Raw genomic sequence first — 17,723 nt, 5'->3', positions numbered from 1 at the left:
TTTGTTGAGTTGTCTTGGCACTTTATCAAAAAGCTCTTGGCATAGTATTTTTGAGCTCTCAAAGCTCATTCCCCATTTCCCACTGGCTTTGCACCGTTACTGTTCTTTTAGTGGCCTTATCTGGAAGTCCTCACCCTAATCTCAAGGTAGGCTCCTCCCAGCTGCTCCCTGCTCTGTCTCCATCCCAGTCTGTGCTGGCCAGCCTCAGGCTCCACCAGTTTCTCGAAACATTTTCCCATTCTTAAAGAACCACTTCTTGCCCACTATTGATTGCCAGACTCTTTGATGCCTTTCCAGCTGTGCCTTTTCCGATGCTGTCCCCTGAACAGATGTTTGTCCTTTTTGGAACCCTTTTTTTTTTTTTAATTGGCTAATAAAGTTCACTGACTGATTACTTCTCTGCCCAGCCCACTGAACATAGTTTAGCCTGCCCCATATTTGACTCGCGAACTAAATCTCTGAAAATCTACCCATTTTCGGGAATAGTCGAAGTGGGAACTGGACGATGAAGGCCATCTCGATTCTTATCTCAGGCGGAAGAATGTCCACGCAGACAGGGGCTGTAGGCAAAGCAAGTGTTCCTCAAGACAGAAACCCTGCCATGGCACTCAGGAAAAGGGGCTCCAAGGGAGGAGTTGCCAGAGAGGCCTGCAGGTACTGGCTCTTTTATACAAAAACTGGCTCTCTGGCCTGAGGTTTAACCAATCATAGGGCCAAAATAACAACCAGTCAGGAGGCGGGGAAAAGAACGCAGCAGCAGGCTGGAGTTGGTAATCCTGTGCAGCCTGCTCTCATCATGAAACTATTGCTAAAGGCAGCCGCTGGGAAGAAGCAAGCACATTATCCACTTTTAGAGAGATGCTCCCACAGTTCAGTATTCAAACATGGCCGCCCCCAGGAGGACATTAGGGCGCCGCCATGTTGGCAGGCGGGGCAGCGCCGGAAATCCCGTTTCTCGTGCGCCTTTAAGTATTTCTGACCCGACCGGGCCTCCGTAGGCCGACTGGGCAGCTGGGAGATGAGCCGCTTAGAAGCAGCCGCTCGCGGAAGCGTCGGATTTGGGTCTCCCCGGTAAGTCGGCGGACGCTCAGCGTGTGGCTTTATCCTTGGAAGTTTTTAGTGGGAATGGAGAACTTTAGCTTTTATGGGGTGAGGCGGCCCGTGGGCGTGGACCGGTGGCGGGGGAAGGAGGGGTTGGGGGGCGCAGGTGGGGGTCTGAGGCGCCCGTCTGTGGCCGGGGGCTGCAGGGGTCGCCGGCCGCCGTTTCCGTGCTGCCGGGCTGTGGGGTCTTCGCGGATCAGCCTGCGTGTGAGGGGTGGGGGCGCCTGAGGGTCCTGTTCGGGTGTGGGGTTCCGGTTGGTCGGGGCCGGGCTGCAGCCGCGGACGCCTGGGACCCCCGGCTGGTGGTTGGGGGGCGCTGCGAGCTCGGCGTCAGGGCTAGAAGGCCACGCAGCCCGGAGCCGGTCGGTGCCCACGGCTCCCCAGGCCCCGCAAAGCCTCACGTGCGCTCCGCGAGCGGGAGGGACTGGGAGCCCGCAGAAGGGCAGGTGCGGAGCGGCCGCTCCCTCCGCCAGCGCCCGCGCGCTTCGTGGGCGAGGCGGTGGCAGGTGCGGTCGCTTGCCTCGCTGTCGGGAGGAGACGCGCGGAATGGCGGGGAGGCAGTGCAGGAATCTACAGCCAGACCGCGTTTACTCAGAGCAAGTCAGCCCGCAGAGGTGGGGGACCAGCTGCCGGCGGGCTCGTGAGCCCCCGACCCCAGGGGCCGGGGCCGGGGCGGGGGTCCAGGGGGTCCCGGGGGTAGGGGGCAGAGGGGAGGGAATTCCTGGAATTGGGGGGCCTTGGGAACCTGGGAAAGAATGCACGGTGGGGTTGAAGGCGGTAGGGTGGGAGGCCCAGTTGAGGTTCAAGGGCGGGGGGTGCATTCCAGTGACGAGACCGGCTGAGGCTTGTCCTTGTGCCCTCACCGACAGGGTCTCCATTTGGTAAGAACCCTTGTCTCTGGCGAAGTGACCCGCATCGCAGTTTATCAGGGAGGTCCGGGTGGCCCGAGCCGGGATGGTGGCGCTGGTTCCCGGTGCTGTGACAAGCGCTGTAGCGATGGCTGCAGTTCTCACCGAGCACGCTTGTGTAGGCGAACTCTGCCTGGGAGTTTCCAGGGGACCATTTTCTCTTTGAAATAATAGGAGGTTCCTGGGAACTATTTTTCTCACGTCGTTTATGATGTCTGAAAAGAGCCTTCATTTTCTGTCCTGCTTCGTCATGTTTGTAATCTTTTATGCTTTCCACACTGACTCAGCTCTGCAATGCAAAGTAGGAAGTAGAGTGTTGGTGGGCATCCCTGTTTTGTCACCTCCTCATAAAATACACCTGCTGTTGTGTCTGGTGTTAAGAGCTTTCCCGGAGGTAGGATCATAAAATTATGAATTCATGTAGGATATAGAATTTAACGGCATAAAAATGTTCATAGGATGCTTTTAAGCTCCCCCAAAACTCCGTTGTATTTCAGTCAGATTATCTATTCTTTATATTCTTTACTTGCACACTTCTCTCTTTTGACCTCTCATCACAGTTTGTAAGAAGTAGAATATTGCCAGCACCCTGGTGATTTTCTGTGCGGCAGTTTCCCCCCTCAGCGGTAATGACTGTGTTACTCTCTCTGGCGAGCACTTCTGGGCTTCGCTCTGTAGCTTCACCACATAACTAATCATTCCTAAGCATTATTAATTTGGCTTTGCCTGATATGAGCTGTGTTTATTGGGATTATGCATCATTCTCTGTGTACGTGTCAGGCTTTTGCTCAATATTATGTTGGTGAGTGGTTTCCCTGATAATAGCTCATAGGTGTATCTCCTTTGCTCTGTAACAAGCGTCGGGAAAGCTTACAGGACATAGTTTAGGATTTGTGAGCTACATAAGATCTCTTGAATATGCTTTTTGTTTTACAGTCCTTTAAAAACTCTAGGGGCAGTTGTTTGGTGCAGTGGTTCCAAGGCCCCTTGGGTAAGCCCAGCTCCCATGTGAGAGTCCCTAGTTTAATTCCGTCCCTAGTTCAATTCCCTGCTACTCCACTTCTGATCCGCCTTCCTGCTAATGTACACCCTGGGAGGCAGCTAATGTTATGTGGGTCCCTGCCACCCATGTGCGATACCTGGATTGGAGTCTGGGCTCCTGGCTTTGGCCTGGCCCAACCCTGGCTGTCATGAGCATTTGAGGAATGAATCAACACGTAGATCTCTTTCCGTCTGTCTCCTTCTCTGCCTTCCAAATAAACTGAAAATAAGTATATTAATTTTTTAAAAAAGTAATAGGATTCTTAACAGACTGGGCCAAAGATAGTAGTTTTCTGTCACTATCCGTTTAAATATGTGGCAATTTTTTTCCTGCTATTAATTATACTTGTATTGCTGATGGCTTGGATTATGAGTAATGCTGCTGTGAAACTTATCATAAATGTGTTCTGTGCCTTTTATTTGGTGCAGGCAGGAAATGTATACCTAGACCTACATATTAGGGTCGGGTGGTATAACTGCGGTTGACACAGGTGCCGCCAGGGCCAGGTATTTGGTGCAGTACTTGTCTCTTGAAATGCCCTCACCACATATAGGAATGCCCAAGTTTGAGTCCCAGCCCTGCTTCCCAGTCCAGCTTTCTGCTGGTGTGCACATTGGGAGGTAGTGGTTCATGGTCCAAGTACTTGGGTCTCTGCTACCCACGTAGGAGATCTGGATTGAGTTTTACTGGCTCCTGGCTTTGGCCTGGCCCAGCTCTGGCTGTTGCAGGCATTTGGGAAGTGAACCAGTGAATGGAATGGATCATCTCTCTTTGTCTCTCTGCCTTTCAAATGAAATGAAAATAAATTTAAAAAATATTTTAAAAATGATGAGGCCAAGCTGTTTTCACAGTTCTCTAACAATATCATTTGCTTCACAATATGCTTTACATGGCCTCTTAAAAAATTATGTATTTATTTATGTGGAAATCAGAGTTAATAGAGAAGTTGAGACCAAGAGATCTTCCATCTGCAGGTTCACTTTCCAAATGGCTGCAGTGGCCAAGGCAAGGCCAGGCTGAAGCCAGGAACTTTGTCAGGATCTCCCACGTGAGTGCCAGGGGCCCAAGAACTTGGGCCAACTTCTGCTGCTTTTCCAGCTCCCGAATGGGATGCTAGTGTTGCAGGTGTCAGCTTAATCTGCTGTGCCACAACACTGGACCCTTTACATGGTCTCTTTGGAATATCATTCTATAGCCTAATAACAGATTCTCCTGTGTATTTTCTTAGAACTTTATTGATTTGTCTCTCCCACTGATGTGTGGTGGAATGAGAAGGCCATGCCAAGATGGCCACTGGCAACAGAGCCTGCCTGGCAACAGGCTGTGGTTGGATGGCTTTGGAAACCACATGGTAACGGAGCCTTCCTGGCAACAGGCTGTGATTGGATGGCTTCAGAAACACATGGCAACGGAGCCTGCCTGGCAACAGGCTGTGATTGGTTAGGGCATAAACCGCCCCTTGACCAGATTGGCCGCCTCAGCTATATAAGCTGCTGTACCAACTGAAATAAACGGGTCTGTGGGCTGTTCGCCTCTGGCCTGCTTTCATCCTACTCCTGGGGTCTGTGTGGTGACTCTGCGCCTCTGGCCCCCACCACGCTCCTCCTCTCAGAAGGAATCCACAGCAACACTAAGATTGGCTCGCCTTTCCCTTTTGAGATGGTTTTTGTTGTAAGATGGGTTTCAGCCTTTTACCAGTATCCTCTCTAACATGGATAACTGAATTCCTCTGCTTCGGAGACCTGGTGCAGTGGTGGAGCTCATTCCCCACATTTCTTTGCAGTCTTCCCAGTGAAACGTCACAGAATAAAAGGCCTCCACCCCATTCCGAATGTTGGGCTTTACTGGCCAAAGGTCTGGCATCTTCTGGGGCACCAGATACAGGGATGGTCAACATTGGGCATGGGTGTTACGATGAGTGAGTAGGAGCAGACACTGTCCAGACCCAGAGGAAATGTACCACTTGAATTTTCTCTTTGACCCACAGGTCCTGAGTCTTCAGAAGCAAAAGACTCACATGTGGTGGGGGGGAGTCATGGGCTCTGGCTCTCAGTGTTGCTGACAGCACACTTGATTGAAGACTGAGATTGCTGAAGAGAAAGTTGAATAGATCTAGAGGACGCAAAGGCAGAGCATCCCAGTCGTCAGCTCTTTCCCACGCACAGAAGATGATCCAGGCCCAGGTAACTCACTTCTGGTTTTATTCTTTTCCTTCATCACCTAATGGATTTGTAGAGGTCTATAAAAAGTCAGTTGAGTTCATCTGAACAGTATAAATTTTAAAAAGCAGGATGTGGAAAGAAATAAACTTCATTTTTAAAACTCAGCATCAGGCAAAGTCAATAAGGAATACATGTGCTGTTCATAGGATTAACACTGAATGACTAATGTTGGGACCAGCATGACTGGAGGGTTCTAGATTACAGGAGCTGTCAGCTTGCATCTGATGTCTCTGATAGCCAGCAATACAGCAAGGTCATTGTAATTCACTGGTATGCACTGATTTTGAGAACACAAATCATTTTCTGGAGATATGCCAACATTCCATGGGATTTGGGTGTCAGGAAATTCCTCTCATGTTTCTCTCTAGAGTTTATTTGGATGGTGTCCCGAATGCCTGATGCAGGTTTCCCACTGCTGATTCTCAAAGGAGTTCTGCTAGACCTCTGTATATGGGACTAATTCAGCAAACACAGGGGACCCACACAGGTTGGTTTTAGCCTGTGACAGTCTGGATTTGTCCAGGAATAAAACTTAAACATCCTGGGTAAATGAAAGGACTTTAAAGCAGTTCTCTGTTAACAGCTCACCTAGTGTTTGAATACAGATGTGGATGTCGAGAGTTGAACACTGTTGGCTGGTAAGGGCTTGGGTTTTTGGAATTTACAGGATTTGTTTTAGACCTGTAGCTCATCTTAGAAATTCCAAGTCCTTCCCCATTGTATAGAAAGAGTTGATCTTCTGCAGGAGGAGGTCTAGCCTTTGCACTTAGGCTTCTGGAGGGATCTTTAGCCCTGGGAGTATCCTCCCAGATAGGAGGATCTTTGCTTGCCCCAGTCTAAAAATGTGACCTCTGGTGGCACTTTGAGCTGTACTCTGTCAGTTCTGACCTGTGGAAAAACTGGAGGCTGAAGTTACTAACCCAGCTTCAGGAGGGGCTGGACCTAAGATCAGCCACATGTGGTGGAGCCCCAATAAAATAGCAGTGTGCACATATAAAAACAGTTTCTTCATACATCTCATTCTTTAGCCCTTTTATAAATAATTGGTACTATTTAATTCTTATCATTATATCTGTGTATGTTTGTGTCTATATATGAATTGACAAAAGATATAAACATAGACATCTGTTATAACTATTTTACATGAATGGAATTATATTCCAAAGAACACAACAGCCAACTTGGAGGCACTCACTCTCCATTGACCTAAATGGTACATTTTGAGCATGCAAAGAGTAATTACTGCAACTGATTGATGAACATTAACTATATTAAAATTCTTGTAGTTCATAGTGATTCTTGAGAAAAGTAAAATGCATTTGTTACCACCAGAGGTTGGGAGAGAACCAAGTATTTAATCTGAAAAATTATAAAAGAACATTAATATTTGTGCTTTTTTTGTGTGGGAGGGTATGACTTTTTAAAAATATAGCCTCGCAATCCTCCGCCTAGCGGCGCTGGCACACCAGGTTCTAGTCCCGGTCAGGGCGCTGGATTCTGTCCCGGTTGCCCCTCTTCCAGGCCAGCTCTCTGCTGTGGCCCGGGAGTGCAGTGGAGGATGGCCCAAGTCCTTGGGCCCTGCACCCCATGGGAGACCAGATGAAGCACCTGGCTCCTGCCTTCGGATCAGCGCGGTGCACCCGCAGCGCGCCGGCCGTGGTGGCCATTGGAGGGTGAACCAACGGCAAAGGAAGACCTTTCTTTCTGTCTCTCTCACTGTCTACTCTGCCTGTCAAAAAAAAAAAAAAAAAAATATATATATATATATAGATAGATATATATCCGCTAATTTTGTCATCTCAAGAATATTGTGGAGGGTAGGTTTGTGGTGCAACAGGCTAGGTCATCTCTTGGGATGCCTGAATCCTGCATCAGAGCATTGGTTTGAGTCCTGGCTCCTCTGCGTTCAGTCCAGCTCCCTGCTGATGTGCCTGGGAAGCAGCAAATGGTGATTCAAGTAATTGAGTCTCTGCTACCCATATCGGAGACCCAGATAGAGTTCCTGGTTCCTGGCTTTGGCCTGGTGCAGTCCTGGCTGCTAGAACATTTGAGAAGTTAGCTGATGTATGGAAGACCTGTCTTCCTCACTTCCTCTCTCTCTTTCCTCCTCTATCACTCTGCCTTTCAAATAAATAGATGAATATTTTTTATGAAAGGAATATTATGTAAATGAAGACATGCTCTCTGCTGTGGCCCGGGAGTGCAGTGGAGGACCAGGAGAAGCACCTGGCGTGGGAGACCAGGAGAAGCGCCTGGCTCCTGGCTTCGGATCAGCATGGTGCGCTGGCCGCAGCAGCTATCGGAGGGTGAACCAATAGAAGGAAGACCTTTCTCTCTGTCCACTCTGTCTAAAAAAAAATGCTGATGGGAAAATGTTCCTCTTTGCTCCAAGTGAGCTTTGTAAATTGGGACTCTGTAGGAATGATAAGATTGCAATTTGGGTGGTTTACAGGGCTCTGTCATTTATTAATGAGATATCTGGGGGCTGTGTCCTGGACCAGCAGCCGGGGACTCATGCTCCCTTGTAAGTGGAAATGAGGGCGACTCTGGCCATTCAGGTGTGCAGTGGCTAAGGCCCACTCCTGGGCTTGGGCAGACTGGACATAACCCCCAGCCTTGAGGGCTGCTGAAGGGTTGAGTCGTCTGGACTGTGTAGAGCTGGGTCCCTGGGGAAGAGTGTCTGGCGTTGCCAGCACGCCTTGACGGGGTCCAGTCCAATGGTCTCTTATCCTGGGGGAGAACTTTAAGGTATACGCAGTCCCCAGGCACAAGTCGGGTATGGGTGGCATGAGAAGGTGGGACCAGGCCTGGGGCTGTGTTGGTTTTGGTAGTGATTTGTGACCTTTATAGTTTGCCCTAGGGATTGGACACACTGTGCTGGGCAGTGGTTTTTGGGGTCTGACAGGAGGTCTGGCTGCAGGAAGTGTCTCTCATAGAGAATCTCAAACAGGCCGAGGCGTGTTTCAGATCTTGGGGAGAGACGGCCATGGCCGATTTACTTCTTGCGCTAATTTTGGGAGGGAGGGATCTGTGCTGAGGAGCAGGGAGGCTGGGACACATGTAGGTGGTTTTGGATTTGGAGAGCTCTGCTGACCGCTTGAGCTGTCTGGGAGATGAAGGCAGGGCCATTGAGTCCGGAGAGCACGAGGGAACCCAAGGCTAGGGGTGCTATGGTCAAGAAGGGTCACCACGACCTCAGAGACCTTTTGCATCTTGTAGGGGACGCTCTACCTATCCAGTAAAAGTGTCCACACATAGCAGAAAATAGTCAAGCCTGTTGCAGGGAGGATGTGTGTGAACTCGGCCAGGGACCCCGTCCCCCGTCTTTGGGTAGATTGGAGGAGAGGGACATGTCTCCAGGTACCCTCTGGGTTTATGTGGCAGTGGGTGGGCCATACCTGAATGGCAGCTGGAAGAGTTTGAGGTATACCCTTGCCTGTAAAGTGGGGTCCCACCAAGTCCCAGAAGGATTTTGGCCTTGGTGGAGGTTAAGAATTTTTATATGCCCTTCTGAAGCCAGGATCCAGGAGCTTCTTCCAGCTTTCCCAGAAGGGAGCAGGGGTCCAAGGACTTGGGCCATCTTCCACTGCCCACCCAGGCTATAGCAGAGAGCTGGATCAGAAGTGGAGCCACCAGGACTCGAACCGGCACCCATATGGGATGCTGGCACTGCAGGTGGCAGCTTTACCCCGCTACGCCACAGTGCTGGCCCCTAGCTGCTAAGTATTGCCAGGGTCTCCTGAGTTCAGCCTTTTGTGTCGCAGTGGTCCCCACTGGTGGGGGCCTGCTAGGGTTTTTTGGCAAGAGTGTTCAAGTGAGTCTGGCAGTAAGGTGGCAGGGACGAGGGTTTAGCAGGATTTGATGTTCAGCTCAGGGGTCATAAAGAAAAATAGTATAATTCTATATTTGAGACCTTGGAGTTGAAGGTGTCAGTTATCTGGTGGGCGTAGAACAGCCCTTCCTCCACTCGGGGTCAGCTTTGCTGCCTCTTCAACTAGAAGGGCCTTGGATGCCAGTGCTTAGAAGCAGGGAGGCCACCCTCATGCAGCTGGGCACCGGGGGGGCCCTACAGCCTGAGGGGGACGCTCTTTCCTCGACAGATCAGAACGTGCTCACACCTGGCACGGCTGAAGCAGGAGCTGTGGTCCGAGTTTGAGCTTTCCATTTCTGGGCTCCAGTCCAAGGGATGCCTAACAAGGAGCATGGTTGCTGTTTTGTTGATGGGGCTTATATATGCAAAACAAGGCCTTTGCAGTGGTCCAATAGGTTCTTTGTTCCAGGAATGAAGCATCAGGCCCAGGAACTGGGCCTTAGAAGGAGAAACCTCGCAGTCATAGGAAACCAATTCTTTTTTAAAGATATATTAGTTTATTTACTTGAGAGAGGGGGATAGAGAGCATCTTCCAGCCACGTGTTCACTCCCCAAATGGTAGCAAATAGCCAGAGCTGGGCCAGACTGAAGCCAGGATTTTTTTCCAAGTCTCCCATGTGGGTACAGGAGCCCAAGGACTTGGGCCATCCTCCACTGCTTTCCCAGGTGCAACAGCAGGGAGCTGGATTGGAAATGGAGCAGCTGGGACTCAAACCAAGTGAGCATATGGTATGTTGGCATTGCAGATGGTGGCTTAACCCCCTGTGCCACAGCGCTGGCCCCAAGAAACCAATTCTTACTAGAATGGTATATTTGAATTTGAGGTTTCTTTGGCTACATGCAGTTTTGGAACAGTGAACTACCATAGGGGAGGTGGAGGGTGGATAGATCTGTCCAGATACCAGTGGGCTACCCCAGGCTGTCCGGGTCAGTTGCTCTGACAGGACCTGGGTGTTTATGGGGTACAGAAGCAGCTTCCTTGGGATCTAACCCGGTCTACCAGGAAGCTCTGGAGGGCATCAGGATCTACAGGTCTGAGCCATCGCTGAGGCAGTAACACCTGTACCAGCTGGTAGTTGACTGCCAGAATGGGCGAGTCGCAGGGATACAGCAAGCTTGTAGCCTGTTTTAGGAGGTATTGGGGTTTCCTGGGAAGTAAGTGAATTCTTACAGGATTCACAGATGACAGTTGTCCTGGAATGGGGATACCCCAGACCTATAGTATGGGGACCAGAAGAGCCAGTCAAGGGCAGGTGAGTTCAGAGCTGAAAGTTAGTGCGAAGTTTTGTCATCTTGTAAGGGGGGGGGGGAGTTTGGCAGGATGAGAAAGGAGTGGAAATAAAGGAAATGTCTCCCAGGGTGCATACTACAGGGAGGGCAGACCCTGTGCCCACCGTGTCCACTATCAATTGTTACCTGCCACAGACGGGGTGATGGGGACAGGGGAGCCAGCGCAGTGTCCGGTGAGCCAGTCACCCTCGGTTTCAGGGGCTCCTTGAAGCCAAGGGATGGAGGAGGCACTGTCGTTCTCCTGGGTCACTGGGTGCAGAATGACCCCCTCACACCGAGGACGAAGGGCAGCTTCTTCCACTGTCCCTGTTGCTTACAGATCGGGCAGGCCCAGGAGGGTAGGTTGGGCAGTACCGAGTCCCAGGTGCCCTGGCTCTCATGGGTCCCATAGCCTTGGGCCCTGATTTAACTAGTGATGGTGGCTGCCATGTTTTGGGCTGTCATCGGTGCTGCTTTCTTCTGTTTTCAGGGTCTCCTCCTGGTTGTTAAAGGCCTTGAATGCCAGGGAAAGGAGGCTGGGGTCTTTGGTCTAACTTTTCAAGTTTCTGTAGATGGTCAAAATGGACAGGCGGGATGGCAAGGTCTTCCTTTTGGGATCTAAGTATTACTTTTGCACTGCCTCAATAGGGCGGGGCTTTCATTAGGTTCCTGGGTAACAGTTTGCTATAGTTGACAGGTTTTATGATGGCCTCCATTCATCTCAGCATTTCCTGCTGGGACCCCTGTCCTGATAACTTCGTGGGGGTTCTGCGGGGTGCGGGCGTGGGCCTCATTAGGCCAGAAGCCAGATGTGAGAAGGGTGCGGGCTGAGTGAGCCCAGTTTGCTGTCTGACATGGGGGTGGGACATGAACTCTGATGGTCCCCATTTCCCCTTCCTCCACTTCACGAAGAGGCAAGACATCATGTTGAGGAACAGGAGGCTCCTCACAAGGAGGGGCCGTCCGATACGTCGGGGTGGAACAAGGCCCGGTGGCAGCTTTTGTATAGGTTGGGGTTTTGGAGGGCAGTGAAGGCTTAGCGAGAAGGGACCTTGGCTATTTGCAGTGGTTGCGAGACCTCACCTGAAGGACAGAACTGTGGCTAAGAAGGGCTGGGAGACAGCATTACCGAGGAAAACTTGATGCTTTCTCAGAGTCTAGGGGTCAAACTGATACCAGCTCTTTAGGGTGCACCCAGGGGTCGGATGAGGGGTGAAGAGAGGTCTGCTTCAGCGGGGCAGCCTGCCAACCAGAGGAAAACTAATGGTACTCAAGGTTTGACAGTTCCTCCTCAGAAAGGAATGTCTACCTCTGGGGGAGGGGGGAGTTGTACTTACGCTGGAAGTGTCAGGTCTTTCAGCCCAGGATGGATGGGGTGGTGGGGGTGGAGCAGAAGGCTTTTGACCTTTGTGGAGGACAAAGGGAGGCTGGAGAGATGGAATGAAGTGTAGTCTTCACCCCCAATGGCGGTGGGTACTGGGCATCTATAAAAAGGGCCTTTGATTCCACGAGAGGAGCCTGGGTGTTACCCTGACATGAGCGAGCTTTTCCCTGGAGAGAGAGAGAGAGGAGGATGGGCGAAATTGATCAGGGGGCCAGGGGCACGTATGGACTTGCCTGGACAAGCTGCCACTACCTACCTCGCCATCCATTGGACGTTGGCTTCCTGTGATGAAAAAATTCACCCGAGTGGTCAGCGTGGGCAGAGGTAGATTTGTTGACCGTGCTGCAAGGGAGCAGTGGGCACAGTGCCGGAGGTGGTCATGAACCACATACATGGATCTGCCGTGTCTGTTCAGTTAGGGTGCACTGCCCATGGTCCAACAGGTTTTCTCAGGGAGAGCCTACAGTGCCTTTGGCTTTGGGGTCTTCCCAGTGACCTGGGGGCAGTCCTCCACCTTTTGCACATGCGGTGCAATGTAGTTTCAATGTGACATGTCTGAAAGACTTACTGGTGGGGCTGGCACTGTGGCGCAGTGGGTAAAGTGGCTGCTGGCATCCCACATGAGCACTGGTTCGAGTCCTGGCTGTTCCACTTCTGATGCTATGGCCCGGGACAGCGTAGAGGATGGCCCAAGTCCTTGGGTCACAGCACCCACATGGGAGACCCGGGGGAAACTGCTGTCTGGGGAGTGAACCAGTGGATGGATAACCTCTCTCTCCTCCTCTAACTTTGCCTTTCAAGTTAACCCCTAGACCAAAGATGCTGGTTAAAATGGCCAGGTTCAACTTTAGCCCCAGCTGCAGACTCCAGCTTCCTGCCAGTGCACACCCTGGGAAGCAGTAGGTGCTGCATTACATGGTTGGATCCCTGCTGCTCAAGAGAGACCTGGTTCAGCTGGACCCAATCCTGGCCTCTGTAGGTATTGGGGAGTAAACCAGTGGATGCGCGCTTTCTCTCTTTCTGCCTGTTGAAGCTTTTAAAAATTTAAGTCATGGTTACGTGTGGGAGACCCAGAAGAAACTGCTGGCTCCTGGCTTCGAATCGGCGCAGCTCCGGCCATTGCAGCCATCTGGGGAGTGAACCAGTGGATGGAGGACCTCTCTCTGCCTCTCCTTTGTTATCTGTTACCTCTCCCATCTGCTAGATTTTGGATACCTTTCTCGGATACATGTTCACTGTGTTTAGCATACTATGATATCATGGTATAAGAAATAAGTAGTTTGGTCTTTATCCCTGGTTCCTGAAGCAGCTTTGGAGGAGGAAGGGAAACGGGCATGTCTTGTTATTTATAACCTGGTTTTATTTAAATGAGCTGATTTTTGGAAAGCTAAGGAGAGGCTGCTCTCCCCGAACCTTGTCCTGCCCATCCCCACTAGGCTATTTCTAGTAAGAGTTGTGTGTTTGACTGTGAACTGGTAATAGTAACTAAACCACCTTAAAAATTTACTTATGAGAAGGAGGTCTTCCATCCACTGGTTCACTCCCCCAAATGGCCAGAGCTGCGCCAATCTGAAGTCAGGAGCTTCTTCCAGGTCTCGCACGCGGGTGCAGGGTCCCAAGAACTTGGGCCATCCTCCATTGTTTTCCCAGGCCATAGCAGAGAGCTGGATTGGAAGTGGAGAAAGCCAGGTCTCGAACCAGTGCCCATATGGGATGCTGGCACTGCAGGCGGTGGCCTTACCCACCACGTCACAGCAATGGCCCCCTAAACCACCTTCAAGTTCTGTGAATTCTTCTGGTAGCTTTTCAGACTTGAGGGGTCCGTAGCAATGTATAGCTGGTCAGTCAGAAGTATGGAAGGCCCATATTATATATATATCTATATATGCACATACACTATAGACATATACACACAAATATGTGAATGGTGAAAGACATAACTTCTACACATTGGATAAATGATTCAATGTGTAATTATAGTTACAGTATGTTCTATTGGGATTTTATTAAACTAGGTATATAGATACAACCTATGGAGTGGGAATGAGCAGAAAAATTTAGCGTTTTCTCTGTCTCAAAAGGAAAACACTTTACTAAGCAGAACTGTTGTTACAGGAAGTACTCATGTTTGACGATGTGGCTGTGAGGTTCACCTGGGAGGAGTGGCAGCTCCTGAGCCCCGCCCAGAAGGCCCTGTACCGGGACGTGATGCTGGAGAACTACCGCAGCCTGGTGTCCGTGGGTGAGGACAGCTGCCCCGTGCCGCCCAGCGGGTGCCCAGGCTCCGTATCTGAAAGCTCACAGGGCCTCGATAGACTCCTCCCTCCCCAGGCACACAAAGAGGGACATTCTCCCCTCTCCTTTAGAAACGTGAACACGGTCCGCAGAGGTAATGCGGAGCCCAGTTCAGTATGTCTGTGTCTTCTGTCATTTTCTGTGAACAGGATGGCGAGCCAGCAAACCAGATCTACTCTCCCAGTTGGAACGAGGAGAACCGTGGACCATAGAAGGTGAAAACCACTGTGGAACCCCGCCAGGTGAGTGAGCCCAGGCCAGGAGCAGGCCTCAGAAGTCACACTCGCCATTCTTGAGGGGGGTAAGGAGCCCCTGCAGCCATCTGCCTGCCAGGGTGGGGCCATCGATCCTTTCTGGGAGCCGATTCCTCTATCTCCATCTGGGTTTTCTGTTTGCATAATTTTCCTCTTCCTAGGATTCCTGAATCTCCCCCTTCATCATCCCCTCCCTGCTCTCTTGCTATGGAATTCCACCTTCCTGGCCCCATGGGTTCTGCTGGTCCCTTCCTAGCACCCTCCATCCTGGATGCTGCGTCCCCGAGGCGACCGGCTCTTCCACAGTGCCTTACCCTTACCTTCCCATTACCTGCACTCTGGAGTTGTCCAGAAGTTCTCTTCCACGTTCTCATTCGTTTTCACTTGGACACTTCCTTGAAGCGCCTTCTGTTTATTGGAGGGACTCCCAGACTGACCTCTTTCCAGGATGTCATCCCAGTGTCCCATACATGTGATCGCTACCTTTACTCCTTCTTTCAAAGAGTCCTCAGCATATACTGGCCTGTGGGGAAAACTAACAGCAGTGAGCAAAGACTAATAGACTAGGAGCTTTCATTATAGGAGAGGAGACAAAATACGACACCATCCGGGGCTGGGGTTGTGGAACGGTGGGTTAAGCAGCCACTTGGGACATTGGTATCCCAGTTCGAGTTCTGGCTGCTCCATTTATGATCCAGCTTCCTGCTAATGTGCCATGCAAGAGACACAGGTGGAGTTCCTGCCCAGGCTTGGCTGTGGTGGGAGATGAAGCTCTGTCACTCTGCCTTATAGATAAATGAAGTCACCCATTCAGCATGGAACAGTGTTGCCACACTGAGGCTGCTCTCAGAAGAGGGAACAACGCTGATGGGATACCTTTGAGCCCCAAGATGAAGTCAGTAGGCTGCTGGGTTAGGAGTATTCCAAAGCAGAGAGCAGCAACTTTAAAAGCCAGGTCTTCCAAAACTAACAGTTTCCTCCATTCCTCTCCATCTCCATCCTCCTGAAAACCACTTTGTTTGAAAGTGTGAAGCTCCATGAACCTGAGGATTACACTTGTGTGTGCTCAACACGAGTACTGTGCGTGGTACACAGTAGTCATTTGTAGAAGGAATGAATCTTTCCCTTTGGAGGAGGTGGCCGTCTCTGGTCTGTCATTCATAGGACATTGTATTTTAGCCTCTACATGTTCTAGAATAAGGCCTTTTAAAAAACAGCCAAGTCTAGTTATTACTTATCTCACCTCATTACTGCGTTGACCTTGAGATTTGTAGTTTTTCCAACGTGAGTACCTTTATTCCAAATCAATATAATGGAAAACTTCTTTTGTAGAAATCTGGAAAGCTGACGGTGTGCTGGAACATTTACAGAATGGAAGCGTCATGAACAGAATGGAACAACAGCACGAGCAGAGTGCATTTAAAGATGTTCACTGGAGCAGAACTCCGCTTTTGTTAAGGAAAAATCCTGATACATTCGACTTACATGGAAAGAGATTGAAATCAGATTCAGGATGTGCTGGCCAGAGCAGAAGCAATGAGAGAGAGAACCCTGCCGAGGTTCCTGGAAATGGGGACGCCTTCCTGCCTGCTGGTCAGAGGCAGTTCCACACAGAACCGGCATCCGCTGCAAGCCCAAAAAGCGTCAGCACGAAGTCCCAGCTCGTCAGTTCTAAGCATGGCTCAGCACACACAAAGAAACCGCACATCTGCAGCGACTGCGGCAAAGCCTTCACTAAGAAGTCTGGGCTCGCGGGGCATCAGGTCACTCACACGGGAGAGAAGCCGCACGGGTGTGGGCTCTGTGGGAAAGCCTTCTCCAGGAAGTACATGCTCACGGAGCATCAGAGAATCCACACGGGAGAGAGACCGTATGAATGCACTGAGTGTGGCAAAGCCTTTCTCAAGAAGTCCCGGCTCAGCCTACACCAGAAAACGCATACAGGGGAGAAGACCTACATGTGCAGCGAGTGTGGGAAAGGCTTCATCCAGAAAGGAAATCTCACCGTCCATCAGCGAATCCACACGGGCGAGAAGCCATACACGTGTAGCGACTGTGGCAAAGGCTTCATCCAGAAGACGTGCCTGATCGCACATCAGAGGTTCCACACGGGAAAGGCGCCTTTTGTGTGCAGCGAGTGTGGCAGATCCTGTTCTCAGAAGTCAAGCCTCATTAGACACCAAAGAATTCACACCAGAGAGAAGCCCTTTGAATGTGCTCAGTGTGGGAAAGCCTTTATTTCAAGGCAAAAACTCATTGTCCATCAAAAAACTCACTCGGGACAGAGACTCTATGGTTGTAATGAATGTGGGAAAGCCTTCGCGTACATGTCTTTCCTTGTTCAGCATAAGAGAGTACACACAGGGGGTACCCAGGGACATGCAGGGAAGGGGGAAAATCCTGCAGAGAGGCCCAGCCCACAGCCTACTCGAGATGTTGTACAGGGAAAAAGCCCCGGTCACCCAGTAATGCCACAGGTGCCTTCTGTAGCCCCTCATACATCAATAAATGTCAGTGGCCTTCCAGCAAATAGGAATGGAGTTGTTGTGTGGCAGCCTGGGGGCAGGTGTGTACCCTCGGGAGGTAACAGTGGATTTGCACAGGGAGGAAACCTGATGAATACAGTGAGTGTGGTGGTGCCTTCGGTGATCAATTTCATCTTATTTTACGTTACAGCAAACCCTTAGGAAGAGGCTCAGGTGCATTCTAATCAGAAAAGAGCAAAAATGTTCGTTGTGTGGCTGTAAAGTATACAGAGAAACTGTATAACGCAGAGACTGGGGGAGTCTGATGTAGGCGCCTGTTTAAATATACGCTTCATCGCAGGCATACTGACGTTGATTGCCCAGTCCTATACATTGTCATCACATTTGTGTCAATTAAATGCGTGAAGGAAGCCTGAGCTTATTTTTTATTTTTTTTATTTTTTGACAGGCAGAGTGGACAGTGAGAGATACAGAGAGAAAGGTCTTCCTTTTTGCCGTTGGTTCACCCCCCAGTGGCCGCTGCGGCCAGTGCACCGCGCTGATCCAATGGCAGGAGCCAGGTACTTATCCTGGTCTCCCATGGGCTGCAGGGCCCAAGCACTTGGGCCATCCCTCCACTGCACTCCCTGGCCACAGCAGAGAGCTGGCCTGGAAGAGGGGCAACCGGGACAGAATCCGGCGCCCCGACTGGGACTAGAGCCTGGTGTACCGGCGCCGCAAGGTGGAGGATTAGCCTAGTGAGCCGCAGCGCCGGCCCTGAGCTTATTTACAGAGAGGAAATAAGTACTGTGCATGAAAAGCCAAGTAACAAGTAGTTGGTGGAGAGGATTAATACTCATGGATGTGGGGCATGTCTGTCACCTCAACTTCCCCACCCCAATGTAAAGGACT

At 50.7% G+C, this 17,723-nt stretch overlaps 1 protein-coding gene across 2 annotated transcripts; it reads left to right on the top strand.

The window, feature by feature from the left end:
- The first annotated feature begins 962 nt into the window (after positions 1-962).
- Positions 963-17,248, top strand: LOC100353822 (zinc finger protein 350). Of its 2 annotated transcripts, none has more exons than XM_008249790.4 (5): positions 963-1,071; positions 5,039-5,234; positions 13,913-14,039; positions 14,242-14,334; positions 15,679-17,248. In XM_008249790.4, exons 2-5 carry the CDS (start codon positions 5,220-5,222, stop codon positions 17,031-17,033), a joined length of 1,590 nt encoding a protein of 529 aa, XP_008248012.3. In that variant the 5' UTR covers positions 963-1,071; positions 5,039-5,219; the 3' UTR covers positions 17,034-17,248. The 2 variants fall into 2 exon arrangements, with proteins under 2 accessions (XP_008248012.3, XP_069919049.1); XM_070062948.1 differs by lacking the exon at positions 963-1,071 and adding an exon at positions 2,256-2,403.
- The last annotated feature ends 475 nt before the right edge of the window (positions 17,249-17,723 follow it).

The sequence above is a fragment of the Oryctolagus cuniculus genome, chromosome 18 (assembly GCF_964237555.1).
Source record: "Oryctolagus cuniculus chromosome 18, mOryCun1.1, whole genome shotgun sequence".
Taxonomy (NCBI): Eukaryota; Metazoa; Chordata; class Mammalia; order Lagomorpha; family Leporidae; genus Oryctolagus; species Oryctolagus cuniculus.
The sequence above is the reverse complement of the archived record's forward strand: the minus strand, read 5'-3'. Positions and strand labels throughout refer to the sequence as shown.

Bases quoted from the DNA above. Each gene is read 5' to 3' on its own strand.
- LOC100353822 (XM_008249790.4), top strand. The intron at 14,040-14,241 runs GTGAGGACAGCT...TTCTGTGAACAG, and splicing joins CCGCAGCCTGGTGTCCGTGG to GATGGCGAGCCAGCAAACCA. The intron at 14,335-15,678 runs GTGAGTGAGCCC...CTTCTTTTGTAG, and splicing joins CCACTGTGGAACCCCGCCAG to AAATCTGGAAAGCTGACGGT.